The 15,712-nt window shown below is 40.1% G+C and overlaps 1 protein-coding gene across 2 annotated transcripts; it reads left to right on the plus strand.

The window, feature by feature from the left end:
* Positions 1–2,234: 2,234 nt before the first annotated feature.
* On the plus strand, positions 2,235–12,789 carry LOC131023667 (methionine S-methyltransferase-like). Of its 2 annotated transcripts, none has more exons than XM_057953211.1 (12): positions 2,235–2,578; positions 3,438–3,631; positions 3,778–3,984; positions 4,129–4,224; positions 4,817–5,005; positions 5,075–5,263; positions 5,369–5,605; positions 6,971–7,108; positions 7,837–8,157; positions 8,445–8,624; positions 11,180–12,145; positions 12,293–12,789. In XM_057953211.1, exons 1-12 carry the CDS (start codon positions 2,362–2,364, stop codon positions 12,587–12,589), a joined length of 3,231 nt encoding a protein of 1,076 aa, XP_057809194.1. In that variant the 5' UTR covers positions 2,235–2,361; the 3' UTR covers positions 12,590–12,789. The 2 variants fall into 2 exon arrangements, with proteins under 2 accessions (XP_057809194.1, XP_057809195.1); XM_057953212.1 differs by lacking the exon at positions 2,235–2,578 and adding an exon at positions 3,048–3,248.
* The last annotated feature ends 2,923 nt before the right edge of the window (positions 12,790–15,712 follow it).

Below are 15,712 nucleotides of genomic sequence, written 5' to 3' on the forward strand. Positions count from 1 at the left end.
CCGCTTTGAAAGAAGAACGGGTTGATGTGCTGAAAGGCAAGGAGGTAATTGTGCAAAGATTGCAGAATGTGCCGCTCTTGGAGGAGAGATCTCGACCTAGCTCTTGGTTCGAGAGAGTAATGAATGCGATGAGCTCTGCTTGCTCATTAAGAGGACCCGCAGCTGAACTGGAGGATGACGTGCTTTCATAAGGACTAATTCAGCTGACGTTTCATGGTGATTTTGGTTAAGGGTTCCTCTACGTTGGGCTGGCGACTTTAAAACTAGCGCTTGGTGGGAGGCAACCCACCGTTGGGTTGGTTTTTGTGTTTTTGTTTTCTTGTTCTTTGTTTCTCGTTTTTGTTTTGTGTTTTCCTAAGTTTTGGTTGCTTGTGCGGATACTTTGATTTTTTGGGTGTTGATGTCTTTGTTTTCAGCGCTGCATTTTCCACTCTGCAGACGCCAGCGCTGAAAAGGCCAGCTCTGAACTGGCCAGAACTAAATTCCACTCTGAAGAATGACAGCGCTACACTTCTACTCTGACTCTGCCGTGCAGAGTCAGAGCTGAATTCCACTCTGCAGTAGACCGCAAACTCCACTTTTCACCGCCTCTCACAGAGCTTCTGCTTTTCAATACCGATAATCAGGGACGCTTTTCTAACTCTTCTTATTTCTTTTGTGCCCTGAGGACATGGTATGCTTTAAGTGTGGGGGGGTGTCTTGTTGTGTTTATGTTTTCAATTGGGCGAGATTGATCTTTCTATGCTTAGCTTATTCTTTGAAACTTGCTAATTTTTATGAATTTGTGGAAGAGAACATGGTTTTCGATGTGAATTTCGGGATTGTGAAAGAATGGTGGTTATTCTTGTTTTACTTTTGATATATGTTTCTTGTTTGTGCAAAGAATTTTGAGTTTTGTTGCAACATGATTGTAAGTAAGTAAAACGTGATTTGTCCGGTAGATGCTAGAAGGAGTGTTGTCATTGTGATTGCTTACGATCATATCCTTATCTGTGAAAAATGCTGGAAACCAGCTTTGAAATTGCCAGCTCTGAAACATCTGGCCAGTTCTGAAACGTGACAGCTCTGAGTCTATGCTCCTCTAGTCCAACTATGAGCATTGAAAACCACGTGAAAAGACTTTGGATTACATCCAAATGGTTTTTATTTCATGAATTATGGCTCAACTGTCGAAAACTTTAAGCACACAAAGTGTGAACAATGGTGATATTGATTATAAAGGCGATCACATTAGGGAATTCACTTCTAGCAGAGAATTGGGTCTGATCGAATTACTTGCATTACCGTTTTGTTGCTTCATAAACTTTGAGTTACTTGCATGATCGAGAGATGTGTGTTGATTGTAAAATTTTGAATTGACTTTGTGAATGTTGGATGGAAATTAGCATTGTTGAAATCAATCTCTTCCTAGGATTCATACGGATTTTGCTTGAGGACAAGCAAAAGGCTAAGTGTGGGGGGTTGATTTATGCTTAATTGTTCTAAATTTTGGGTGTTGCATGTGTGTATTTTAAGATAAATCTTCTGGAAAATGATGCGTTTTATGGGGCCGATGGAGAAAGAGGTGTGGTGGTGGAGAAGGGCGGCAGGGCGACGGCAGAGAAGACTTGGAGAGGCTGAGCGGAGCTCTGGTGATGGCGCTAGAGGAGCGGAGGGGGCGGCGAATCTGGTGATGGTGGTGGGGGAGGCCGATGGAAAAAGAGGTGTGGTGGTGGAGAAGGGCGGCAGGGCGACGGAGGGGGGGGGGGTGGCTCTGGTGATGGTGGTGGGGGAGGCCAGTGGAGAAAGAGGTGTGGTGGTGGAGAAGGGCAGTGGGGCGGCGGCAGAGAAGACTTGGAGAGGTGAGAATTGTGTTTTTCGTTATAGGGAATTATTTTTTTATTTTTATTTTCTATGTGTCAATTTTTAGTCATAGTCGGCGCCATGTCAGCTTGTAATTGCCAACTCAGATCGGAGCATCACCGAAGGTAAAAATCATGGCAAAATTGATCAGTTGGTTAAGTTCAGGAAAAATTTGATAAAAAAAAAAGTTTATAAAAAACTTGAAAATCGGCCCAAAGTTAATGATTTTTTACGTAATTAATAAAAAAAAATTAATAATTATGTAAAAATTCATAAATTTTGACGTTATTTGCCTTAAAATAAACACCGTAACTTTTATTGGAAAATGGAATCTTTTCAATCACCAGTCACGTTTAAAACGGCCATGTTGTCATCTGTCGTAAGACAGAGGTACAGATACATACGAGTATATGTATATACAAATACACGAACACACACAGAGAAAGAGAGACGCACACAAGAGTTCCTCCTCTTCGAGTCTGTGAGGGCAGGGCAGCACACGCAATTATTGCGCTGATCATGGAAGAGTTTCTGGAGCAATGCCAACAGTCCGGTGATGCAGCCTACAGTGCGCTACGATCACTCCTGGAGCGCCTCGAGGACCCGGCTACCCGAACCGAAGCCCGGATCTTCCTGTCGGAGCTCCAGAAACGTTTCAGCTCTAAGGAAGACTCCGACCGCTGCCTCCGGACTTACCATTTCCAAATTCAGGACATTTACGTCGAGCAATATGAAGGTATACGCTCTATATACGTGTAGATGTACGTGTGTTTATTTGCTGTATGAGTATATCATTATACAGTCGCTTCGATTTTGACTGACAATTTGTGCGGGCAACGGTTAACGCGGGCCACAAATTTGGATACTTTTTTCAGTAAAAAAGTCAATTGTGAACGTTGATTCACTCTGTTCATTTTTGGAGTTTACCAAACAGCTCTTTTGTGTGTGTCTGTGTTGTGGTGGGGGCAATTTTAACCGGAAACTGAAGATGGACCAATTATTAGGCTGACGAAATTTGCAAAAGAGAAATTCTGCTTTTTGACTATGGTTTTTAGTATTGCTGACAATTTAGTTGGGAAATTTTGATTTGGCGGGTCAAGCTTCTATGAAATAATCTATGAACAGATTATAGCCATTCATGTCATGCAAGGATTAATGTGCTACAGTTTGTGACATTTGCTGGTGCATCAAAGCAAAACAAACGTTAATGTGGTTTACAGAGCTGGTTTGTAACTGTAGTTGGAAATAAACTTGAGATTTGTTGTGATCCTTGGATGAGCTGCTGGTGACAGCCTTTTGTGGACAATATTGGGAAAAATGATTTTAATGTGAAAAAAGAATATTAGGTTTATTTTCCACAGTGGAATGCGGAATGCTATTCATTTCGATCCAATAATGGAGAAAATGTCAGGGAGTCCTCGTTACATTGTATTTCTTTCAATTGTTGTATTCCCCTTATTTATGTCTAATTTCTCGTGGTTTCTATTTTCTCTTTCATTACCTTTGAATTTGGATGGAATCAAGGACACTAACCTGGAGGAGTTTTGAGAGTATTTGGTGGGACTTGAACTCATAATCATTTCTTCATATTGCAGGTTACCAGAAGAGGAAGAAACTTACAATGATGGTGATACCCAGTATCTTTATACCTGAGGATTGGTCCTTCACTTTTTACGAGGGGCTCAATAGGCACCCGGACTCCATTTTTAAGGACAGGACAGTAGCTGAACTTGGCTGTGGAAATGGATGGATATCCATTGCAATTGCAGAGAAGTGGTTACCGTCGAAGGTTCATGATCCCTTTAACTTACATCCTAAATGTTTATCTCGTTGTTTAATGAAGTCTCTGTCTTGTTATGCATGTATTCTTATATTTGGTTGGGACTTGGATATCTGGGAAATAAGGTCTCTGATGTGCTTCAATACTATTTTCAGGTATATGGGCTTGATATCAATCCAAGAGCTGTGAAGATTTCCTGGATAAACCTATACTTGAATGCTCTAGATGGCAATGGCCAGCCAATTTATGATGAGGAGAATAAAACTTTACTCGACAGGGTTGAGTTTTATGAATCTGATTTGCTATCTTACTGCAGAAATAATAATATTGAACTTGAGAGGATTGTTGGATGCATACCACAGGTATCTTGATTAATTGTAAAATGGTTATGTCGATTGTGTGCATGATAATGCTTTCATGTTCATAAAATACAGCAGTCATATATTGCGATTATGTTAAAGTGATATGGAGACTTTCAAATATTCTAATCTTCCTCTTCTTTTCAGATTCTGAACCCTAATCCAGATGCAATGTCCAAAATGATTACGGAGAATGCTAGTGAAGAATTCTTACATTCTTTAAGCAACTACTGCGCCCTTCAGGTCACACGCTATGTCATCTGTGGATTCATATAGGCTAATAGATGGGTTCTAATGCTGCAAGACAAAGTTAATATAGTAATCTCACAGTTACAGTTTAAATCATTGCATATTATGAATATGTTTTTGTAAGAAACAACCTGCTGGATTGTATGGCCTTCAAGTTTTATACCTGACCTTGTTATCACTCACTCCAATATGCTGTCATGTTTTTATTTCTTTTGATTCTCTAAATTCGTTGTCTACTACTCTTCATACCTGTTACTTTTACAAATTAAATAGACTGCTAGTTGATCAGGTCCTGTACTGATAGCTAATTGTATCTATGCATTACATGAGACGGAGCGAAGTAACTGAATGCATAAAAATGGATGTCTTCTGTTCATTTAGTGCAAGAAATTCCATCTCTGTGCGGGCTATCAGATTGAATTTGTATGTCCTGTCCATAGGCTATTTCATTCCATCCTCTTTGCAATTATTAGACAGAGAAAAAGCTGTCTGTCACGTTCTGAATTACTTTGATACCTCTTTGTCTATTTAAAACGCAAAAGGAGCTGGCTTCAGTGTTTCTTGAGCTAGTATTTGTTCTTTTCAGGGCTTCGTGGAGGACCAATTTGGTTTAGGTCTCATTGCGAGGGCCGTCGAGGAAGGGATATCTGTAATAAAACCTTTGGGTATTATGATCTTCAATATGGGAGGTCGCCCTGGCCAAGCTGTATGTGAACGTTTATTCGAACGCCGTGGTCTTCAAGTTGACAAGCTTTGGCAGACCAAAGTTCTTCAGGTTCTACCCTAACTTTCTGAACATTTTAAATCGATGCAAGACCACAAGTTTTAGATATTTCTATCGCAGGCTGCTGACACAGATATTTCAGCGTTAGTTGAAATTGAAAAGAATAGTCCTCACCGTTTTGAGTTCTTTATGGGACTTTCTGGAGATCAACCAATTTGTGCACGAACAGCATGGGCATATGCGAAAGCTGGTGGCCGTATTTCTCATGCTTTATCAGTATATAGTTGTCAGCTCCGACAACCTAATCAGGTTTGATATTTTTTCATGATTAAGAGTTAGATGATACAGACTTAAACAATTATGGATGTGGTCCTGCTAGGAAAGTGAGGCTGAAGCTGGTTTGCTGCTTGACAGGTTAAAAAGATATTTGAGTTTCTCAGGAATGGATTGGATGATATCAGAAACTCCTTAGACTTGTCCTTTGAAGAAGATTCTGTCGCAGATGAGAAGATTCCATTCCTCGCTCATCTTGCTAATGTTCTAAAACATCTCTCTTTTTTTCCTTTTGAACCACCAGCAGGAAGTAGACGTTTCCGTGGCCTTATTGCCAACTTTATGAATACATACCATCACATCCCACTTACTGCAGATGTAAGGAACACTGTTACTCTCAATCTTATAACAGTACATCGATATTCTTGTTAACTGTGATTTGGCTACCTAAGATTCACTTGAGACTCTTTTGTTCTTGCTTTGGTTAAAGCTGTTGTGGGTTCGTTACTGTAATCTCTTTCCCTTGTGTGCAAATACCAACTAAGTAGCGTATTGTGGACTTCTCCTGGTGGACATTGTTTATTGAGTTTAAAGAAAGATTTCTGAATACATGTTGAGTACATGTGACCTGTAGAAAGCTGTTACCAGGAACCACTTCCATGGGAATATTAGAGTAGATATAATATGTTGTTTGCACCTATTTCAGCTGTTAGGCAGTTGGTGCATTACATATTTACATCCCATAATTTTTTCTCTGTACCTATTTCAGCTCTTAGGCAGTTGATGCATTGCATCCTATAATTTGCCAACACCAAATACAATCGATACAAGAAACTCAGTTCATCGCAGTTAATCGAGTTCTTATGGAGGGGAGCACATTTCTTAGAGTGATGGGGTTTGTTGCTGAATTTCTAGAGGGGGGGGGGGGGGGTCATAACCCATTTTTCCTGATATATGGGATCCTTAACTTGAAATCTGATGTCTGAAATTAAGACATGTTCTCTGATCTGTGATTATAAGCAGATGAGTATATATCTTCTTTACCCTTGATTAAGGATAACATTATGGATTAGTGCTTCATTTTGGGTTTTGTTTGGACTGTGAGCTCAATCACTTCACAGTAAGGTAAGCAACTATGCTCTATGAAGCTCAATAAGAACACATATCTTAGTACTCCAAGAGTTGAATATTAGTAGTGAAAAAGATAAACTATATTAAACTTCGAAGAACCTTGCTTTACTTATGAGCACGAAAACTATATTCTCACCTATAAGTCATTACGCAAGGTAGGAAAAGCACTTTGAGTTAGATCTTAGTGATATGTTTGCCTTCTGGACTTCTGAGTTTGACAGAAGTATATGTCTGTCATGAATTTACTGTGGTGGACATTATGTCACTTCTTCCATTTATGGCTCTCTTTGCAAGTCTCTTTTGTGGAGTGGAATTTGACTTGGTTTTTCCGGGAAAGGAAAAAATATCTGATTTTTTTTTTGTCATCTAAAGTTTATTAAATTTGTATCTTTGCTGCATTCAAGTGTACTCGACACTGGCTTTTAGTTTCCTGAGATTCTTGGACATGATTGATAACCTGTGGATATTTTTCTCAATCTAGATTTGTATTGTTCACCAGTTTTTTACTTTCCTAACAAAGTTAAACAATGTTTCTTCAACACACGAGTAAATTATGAAACTTTCCAACCATCTAATTTGTTTCTCTGTTCTTTTTCTTGCTTTGTGGGCCAGAATGTTGTTGTGTTTCCTTCAAGGACTGTGGCAATTGAAAGTGCTCTACGTTTGTTGTCTCCACGCCTTGCCATTGTTGATGAACAATTGTCACGATATTTACCGAAGCAATGGCTAACAAGCTTAAAAAATGTTGAGGTAAGGTGATGCTAAAAATGTTTTTCATTCTTTCTTTTCATCACCTTTTGTATCATTATGGTTTTTTGGCTTTTCTCTTCTCAGGTTTTGAGTTTTATTGACATGTCTAGATATTTAATTGATAAATTTGGCTTCTTTACTAAAATAAGGATAAAACTAAAACAAACAAATCTTTTCAATTTAAGGATTCACATTCTACTCTAAGCTGGTGTTTCACTACTAATCAAGTTTCTAGAGTTACAGTACCATGGTTAATCAGTTCACCAATTGAAGATTATCCCCCCTCTCTTGGCTTTACCTTCAAATATGGATTTCAAGATTGTGCCCTCAACTACTCAATGTTAAGGTTCTCAGCAGTTTTTTTTTCTTCACATGAATATTCATTCGACTCATTCTGAAATTCAAAATAGTCCATATCTGAATAGGCTTATGTAACATATATACTGCCAGTTTTGGAATGCATAAGTTGGCGATCTCAAGATGGTCGATTGAAGCATTATAATATGATATGTTTGTTACCTCGTTTCCTATGGTATATATATGTGCAGGATAACTAGAAAGAAATCTTGACATTGATAGTTTAATGATTGTTCTATTAGTATCAATTTTTCTTATTTCCAATTTGTTGATGTTTCTTTTGGAGGCTTTTCGAAAGTTCTTTTCATCGTCACTAAATTTGAGAGATGCTGCAAGCTTCCCTTTCTTCACAAGTTCTTTTTCTTTTGCAGAAGACAGAAACCAGACAAAACTCAGAGGAAGTTATCACAGTCATTGAAGCACCACGCCAGTCAGACTTGATGGTAGACCTAATAAAGAAGTTAAGACCAGAAGTGGTAGTGACTGGGCTGGGTAAATTTGAGTCAGTTACTAGTTCAGCCTTTGAGCATCTACTGGATACGACAAGAGAAATTGGGTGTCGATTGTTTTTGGATATATCTGACCACTTTGTGCTATCCAGCCTTCCAAGTTCCAATGGAATCCTCAAGTATCTTGCAAGAACTCCTCTGCCTCCACACGCGACAATTGTTTGTGGCTTACTGAAGAATCAGGTGACATATTTGTATGTGTTGGTGTGTTAAGTATATCATTTCTAATAAAATTACAGATTTAGTCGGCTCTGAATGACGCTTGATGAATCTGTCTTAAAAACTTTTGCTTGTTGTTTACGATTAACCCTTGGTAGTGATTAATCTAATGGTATATCATCCAATGATTTTTTCTGTGGATGATGCTTGATGTTGTCTTAAAAGCTTCTGCTTGTTGTTTGTGATTAATCCTCGGTAGTGATTAATGTAATGGTAATATATCATCCAACAGTTTTTTCTCTGGAATCCAGGTGTATAAGGATTTGGAAGTGGCCTTTGTGATATCAGAGGACAAGGAAATGTTCAAAGCTCTATACAGGACTGTTGAACTACTACAGGGAAGTACAGCAATAATTAGTCAGTTGTACTATGGTTGTCTGTTCCATGAGCTTCTGGCTTTTCAGCTTGCTGATCGACACCCACGTGCACAGGTTAGTCTGTTCGTGGACTTTTTTGTTATGCTGTTTATAAGTTCCTAGTTGAGTAATTGAGAGGTCTGCTCGCGGTTAAGGATCTTGACCATCATATTTAGTTTTATAGCTGTGAAAGGTAATATCTAGTGATAAAAAAACTGACTATCTGTATATTATCTATGTATTTCTACCAACTTTTACAGCTTGAAAAGCCACAATGCAATTTCGCAGGTTTCAAACTATTTGGTGTCTCATGGTCATACATTGAACCTTACGTAGTATGATAGAGTAAAGGTGGAGAAGGAACGAGAACTGAACGGTAATATTATAAATGATAAAATTAAAAGAAAACTCCTCACCGAGGCCTACAGCAATAGCTGTCCTAAACAATACTATGATTCCACATAAACGACTCTAACTATGATAAGCCTATTAAATAGGTAAAAAGGAAACCCTAACCCTAAAAGCCCATGCACACGTTATAGGCCTTTAGCCCAAACTATTTGACAAGAAGAACTAAGAATAAATAACTGACTCAATTAAAAAGAAAAAGAAAAGAAAACAGATGCCACGGTCTATCAATAGCCTCCCCGGACAAAACAGCCTTGTCCTCAAGGCTGAAGTATGGACCGGAAATAGGATGCCTCAACAGGCGCATGCTGGTGTAGTGCATCGAACTCGGGCTCCCCCAATTCATCACACACAAGGACGTTCAACGTCTTAGGCGGGCAGCGGTGAAGGGGTCCGAAAGTCAGACCGCAACGGAAGCAGGTACCAGCGGCAAGATGTTTTTGAATCTCTGATTGCGGCAGTTGGCGAAAGTTTTTGGCCTTGCTTAAAGGTAGTGAGGCGGCAGAAACCGTGGAGTCGGAAGAGTAGGTAGCTGTGGCTGTTGGTTGGCCGGCTGTGAGAGGGGTAACACGGTGGGAAAACACGGTAGGGGTACTAGGACGGGCAGCACGGCGCGCTGCGCTGACCGCAGAGGTGTAGTCAGTGAGAGCGTTGTCCTGTATCTGCTCTCGCACCGAACGCTGGAGACCACCGAGGAAATATCCTAAGCACTGGTCATCTGAAAGGGGAGGCAGCTGGGCCACGCGGCTTTCGAAAGCAGCGATGTAATCCTCCAGAGATCCTGTTTGATGTAATAGAAACAAGGCCTCGTAGGTGTTGAGCGTGGAGGCATCGCCGAAACGCGCCAATAAGGCTTGGGTGAATTGTGGCCATGCCGGGTTGGGGTTACGACGCAGGAGTAGTTGTAACCAGGAAATAGCTGCGCCAGACATGCCGATAATAGCAAGCTGCAGCTTCATGGCCGGGGGAATGCGATGGACGAGAAAATATTGGTTGGCTCGAGCAATCCAGCCCACGGGATCAGATCCATCGAACCCGGGTAAGTCAGATTTTTGAATCGGAATAGTGGTGGGGTTGGTGTTGTCGGGAACGAACGGCTGTTTCCCAGTGGAAGAGTCGCCGGGATCATCTGGAACGAAGGGTTGTTTTCCAGTGGAAGACACGGCGGCCAAGATGGCTGCAAGTTGAGTTTCCATGGCAGAACGGTTAGCGTCGACTGCTTTGGTAAGGGAGGTCAGCGATGTCTGCAACTCTAACACCACCTTCTCTAAATAATCCAGTCGAGACTCGGTGCTGCGCGTCGTAGCAACCATGGCAGGTCGGACCAATTGATAGAGTAAAGGTGGAGAAGGAACGAGAACTGAACGGTAATATTATAAATGATAAAATTAAAAGAAAACTCCTCACCGAGGCCTACAGCAATAGCTGTCCTAAACAATACTATGATTCCACATAAACGACTCTAACTATGATAAGCCTATTAAATAGGTAAAAAGGAAACCCTAACCCTAAAAGCCCATGCACACGTTATAGGCCTTTAGCCCAAACTATTTGACAAGAAGAACTAAGAATAAATAACTGACTCAATTAAAAAGAAAAAGAAAAGAAAACAGATGCCACGGTCTATCATAGTACTAGTATTGTTAGTTTATAATACACACAGAAATATCTGAATTTTGCTTTTTATGTACTTCTCGACGACTTGACCCAAGGATTTTCACAGAATCATAGCAGTTATAGCCTTTAAACCGGATCTGTATAATATATCCAATCAAGTTAAACTTGGTGATCGCCCATGCTGCTCTAAACGCTCCAATAGAAAGGAATATGGTAAAGATCCGCCAAGAGGGATTAAAGTTTATTCCCGACGAAAGCACAAGACCAAAGATGCTAGCTGGAGAGTTCTTATTTTATTATCAAAGATATTTACTTTTCGGGCCTTATGTTTATGGGCCTTAGTAGGAAGTAGTATTGGGCTATATTTGCTTCTACGTAAATTAGGGATCATCTAGCTTGCAGCGTACGCTGTGGACGGAAACTCAGTTTCTGTGGCCTCGCGAAGGGGATTTGTTTTATTGTTCTTGAATCTCTCTTTCATAATCGAGTTCTTTAGTTTTCCTACCGTCAGAATAGCGATTAATTTCTTGTCTTGTACCTTCAACAGTACAAATCAAAATTTTAGGATTATATAACCAAGTATTGTACCCGTTGATTTTCCTTAGAGAAATGCTGAGAAGACAGTTGCTACCAAGCTTAACGGAGTTTCCAGTTTGACTTGCCCAGTACTTGATCGTGCTGAGTTCTCAATAAATGAATCTGATGAGTCTTCTCTGGTTCACATGGATGTCGACCAAAGCTTTTTGCCAATAACCACACCAGTTAAGGCTGCAATATTCGAGAGTTTTGCCAGGCAGAACATAGCAGAATCTGAGACAGATGTTACGGACAGCATTAGACGTCTGGTTAAAAGCAGCTATGGCTTTTCGTCTGACAGCGACACGGAGTTCATATATGCTGGGTCTCCTGCAGAACTTCTCAACAATTTGATGATCTGCTGCGCTCAAGAGGGTGGAACTCTTTGCTTCCCAACTGGTTCAAATGGAAATTATGTATCTGCTGCAAGATTTTTGAAGGTTAACGTTGTAACAATCCCAACAAATCCAGAAGTAGGGTACAAACTGACTGAAGAAACGCTTTCTTGCACCTTGGAGGCTGTTAAAAAACCATGGATCTATATATCTGGTCCAACTATCACTCCAACTGGCTTGGTTTACAGTAATGAAGAGATTAGTAAGTTATTGTCTGTATGTGCAAAGTTTGGAGCGAAGATAATTTTGGATACCTCATTCTCAGGAGTGGAGTATAGTTCCAAGGGATTTGATGGCTGGAATCTGGGAGCTACACTACAGAAACTTTCATCTGCTAATCCACCCATTTGTGTATGTCTACTTGGGGGATTATTTTTCAAGATGCTTGCTAGTGGGCTTAAATTTGGATTTCTACTCATGAATCAGCCTTCGCTGGTGGATGCTTTACATAGCGTTGGTGGAGTAAGCAAACCCCACAGCACTATCAAGTACACTGTGAAGAAATTACTGGATTTTGGGGAGCAAGAAATGCAGGATCTGTTGAAAGGCATAGCCGAACAGATTGAAAAGCTGAGAAGTAGATTTAAATCATTGAAGCAGGTAAATATTTCAAACGTTTATTCGTTCACAGCTCATATCATAAGCTATGTTTCCTAATCATTTGCAGGTTCTGTGTGTTCGACCGAATGATCACAGATCATGCAAATCATGGCTAAAGCTAAATATGTTGTAATTTTGTTGTGACAGACACTTGAAAATAGCGGTTGGGAGGTGCTCGAGGCTGAAGCTGGTGTCTCCATAGTAGCAAAGCCATCTGCCTACTTGGGCAAGACCATCCAACTGAATGATGGATCAGGAAACCGAAAAATCAAGCTCGACGACACAAACATCCGAGACGCGATGCTCACCAGCACCGGTTTGTGCATCAATAGCGCGTCTTGGACCGGAATTCCTGGTTACTGCCGCTTCACCATTGCCCTGGAAGATAAAGATTTCAAGCGCGCACTGGATTGCATTACTCAGTTCAAAAGCTTGGTTTGTTGAGTGAAAATATATGTTGTTGTTATGTGACGCAAGTTGCATACTGTGGAATGAATTGATTCATCATCTAAATTGATGTAGCACCTCAAAATTAATGGACTACAAGCTACATGTTTCGTGTGTACTAGGGCACATGTGTGTTGTATTTAATGTTAATAAAAACAAGAAATTGAAAATTACAGTATCTGTGATGATTTTGTTTATTTTGTGCTTGCTCGCCAAAAATCGTAGGTAACTGGAATTTTATGGTCAGTTATTTTGTGCCCTACTATAGACCCTGCTGCCACTCATGGGATATACAATGCATGTATCAACACTATCTATTTGTACAATGGTGGTCATTACATTCAAAAAAAATATAAATGTTCCGTTTGTATATAATACTAAAATTAATAATAATTTATGTTGGTTCTGAGAGGGGATGTACCAATTGCAAATTTTCCTTGCTATAGAGAGTATAAGTTCTAAAATAGGTTGAGCTTATAATAAGTCATCTAGAATGATTCAGTTCAGCTGACCAAATAGTAAGTTGATTGGTAATTCAGGTAAGCTTGTCTAACTTAGTATTCAGTTAGCAATCCTATTGGGTGGACTGATAACTAATGATCCAGGTGAGCCTATCTAACTTAGTATTCAGTTAGCAATCCTATTGGTTGCTCGTAAGCGGAATCTGGTGGTTAAGTTACTCTCTTAGTACAAAAATATCTGCTGAAATAGAAATTTTATTAAAAGCAAAAAACAAAAAACGAAAGAAACCTAAGCCCTGAGAGCACAGGCACAAACTGAGGGTCGGGCCTCATTAAAACCCCTTTAAGGTAAACCCAAAGAGAAAATCCTTAAAAGGGAAAAAGAGTGCCCGTCTAAAAAGGAACAGGAAGACCGGTGGTAAGCGAAGAAGGGACAACCTCAGAGACTCCGGCCGAACCATCGTCCCTAGGAAGCCCGGGTTACCGACCGAAAAGCGAAATCACAAAAAGCAAAAACTAAGACAGAAACTCGAGAATTCTTCTTGATTTTTCCAAGACAAGTTCAATTTTCAATTATCAATTTCGTGAGTTTTATTCTCTCTTGAGAGTTTTCGAATTGTTCTTGATTTTTCCAAGACGAGTTCAATTATCGACGTAACGGCGAGTCGACCAACCCTCGTCGGGTGTTATTCATCGTCCCTGAGTTGTTGTGTCAACATCACGTTAGGGTATAGGGAATCTGTTCCGCCTATATCATTCTGTGGATTAGATTCAGAGGTTTTAGGATATTCCATCATCTGTTGTTTTAAGTCTTCTGTTTTGCGTGTTCGTTTGAACGATCAGGCAAGGATCGTATCATTTGGCACCAGAGCTGCATTTCGTATCCATGTTTTGTTTCATTTTCTTTCTTCGTATCAAGGGTAGAAGTTTTAGGATTTCGTCTGTTCGGTTTTAGGGTTCTGTCGTTTGATTCCTTTCCGTGTTTTCCATATACCTTCCATAACTTTTCGAGATTTCCGTATTTTCCTACGAGATTATCATCCGATTTTTAAGTGCCATAACATACAACCCTAAGAGATCATTATACTCGTCATACACGCCCATACACATCCAACATCCATTGTCGACTCAATCTGGTCGCCAATTGGTCATACTTCATATTTTCATTTCGTTCTTGAGATTTTCCGAATCTACATCTTGTGAAGGTTTTTTTTTTATAAACATTTTTTGTTTCTTTGTTTCCTTGGGTCGTGTAGAGTCTTTCGGGGCATCATCTGCGTGCACTTTTCCAACTTTTAATTAAATCTCGTAGTGTTTTCTGGTTTCCTTGGGTAGTATAGAGCGTGTTGAACCCATTTCTGTGCGACACGTTTTTGGGTTTTCAGTTTCCGTTTCTTTGTGTCTTTCGTTTTCGTGGGGTAGTGTAGAGCCTTTTGAGTCGGTTTGTTGTTGTGGTGTCTTGCGGAACATTTTTTTGTGGTCTCGTTTGTTTGTTGGTATTGAACTCAGTTGGTAGATTAAAGGAATTCGATTACTTGAGAGAGAACTTGAGTGGAAAAAGGCAAGAGAGAATGAGATTATTGAAGGCAAAAAAGTCATTGATTTGCGTGATACACGAATACTAAGTGATTCATTATTGAGTGATACACGAGTGCTTGTGAGGTGGTGAGGTTCTTTTGTTTTTGCTAACCGCTTTTTTGTTTCTGTGTCAATATGTCAAAGAAAGATGAACAGGGTTCAAATTTAGAGGATCATCCTACTGTTGATCCAAAGGCGAAGTTCATGATGGAGGCACTTAAGACAGAATTGGGAAATATTCTAAGATCGAAATTGGAGGTGGTGTATGATAGGATCAACCAGATCGAGCAGGCTCAGTCCAGAGAGACCAATTCCACTGGAGGAGGCAAAGGCGGTAGATGAGGACGTGGTGGTAGAGGATTTCGACCCTAGCAACGTCAGTATGAGGAGTTTGTGGAGGATGCAGAATATGAAGAAGAGGACTGGCATAGAGATGGTGGTAGACAAGATAAAAGATGAATATTCCCTCATTCCATGGGAAAAACGATCCAAAGTTGTATCTTAAATGGGAGAGAAAGGTGGAGCTTTTGTTCGACTGTCATAACTATTCAGAGCTCAAGAAGATGAAGTTGGCCGCGATAGAGTTCTCATATTATGCACTTGTTTAGTGGGATCAGATGGTGACCAGTAGGAGGAGAAACGATGAACCACCTGTTCAGACTTGGCATGAGATAAAGACTGTGATGCGGAAGCGATTTGTGCCTAATCATTACTACCGATAGCTTTTCAACAAGTTGCAGAATTTGAAGCAAGGGAGTAGGAGTGTGGATGAGTACTTTAAGGAGATGGAGATAGCCATGATTTGAGCTAATGTTGTGGAAGAACGAGAGATGACTTACTTTCTTTGCCTGTTTCCTATCTATTGCCTAGATAACGTTATATGCTTTATTTCAATTACGCATTAGTTAATCGAAGAGAGAGTGTTAAACCCAACCTTTTGATTAGAGTGTTTATGTTTATTTCCTGCTTTCTGTGCGTAGCATGATCAAAGCCATGTTTAGCCTTCCTTGTGAGACGACTTGGGTTAGCTTACTACACTAGGACGACCTCGTACGATTGCGAATCAATCCCTTAGGTGTTT

The sequence above is a fragment of the Salvia miltiorrhiza genome, chromosome 4 (assembly GCF_028751815.1).
Source record: "Salvia miltiorrhiza cultivar Shanhuang (shh) chromosome 4, IMPLAD_Smil_shh, whole genome shotgun sequence".
NCBI lineage: Eukaryota > Viridiplantae > Streptophyta > Magnoliopsida > Lamiales > Lamiaceae > Salvia > Salvia miltiorrhiza.

Excerpts from the sequence above, each read along its gene's own strand:
- LOC131023667 (XM_057953211.1), top strand. The coding sequence starts at position 2,362 with ATGGAAGAGTTTCTGGAGCAATGCCAACAGTCCGGTGATGCAGCCTAC. Across the intron at positions 8,158-8,444 it reads GTGGCTTACTGAAGAATCAG|GTGTATAAGGATTTGGAAGT; the intron begins GTGACATATTTG and ends TCTGGAATCCAG. Across the intron at positions 12,146-12,292 it reads GATTTAAATCATTGAAGCAG|ACACTTGAAAATAGCGGTTG; the intron begins GTAAATATTTCA and ends TTGTTGTGACAG.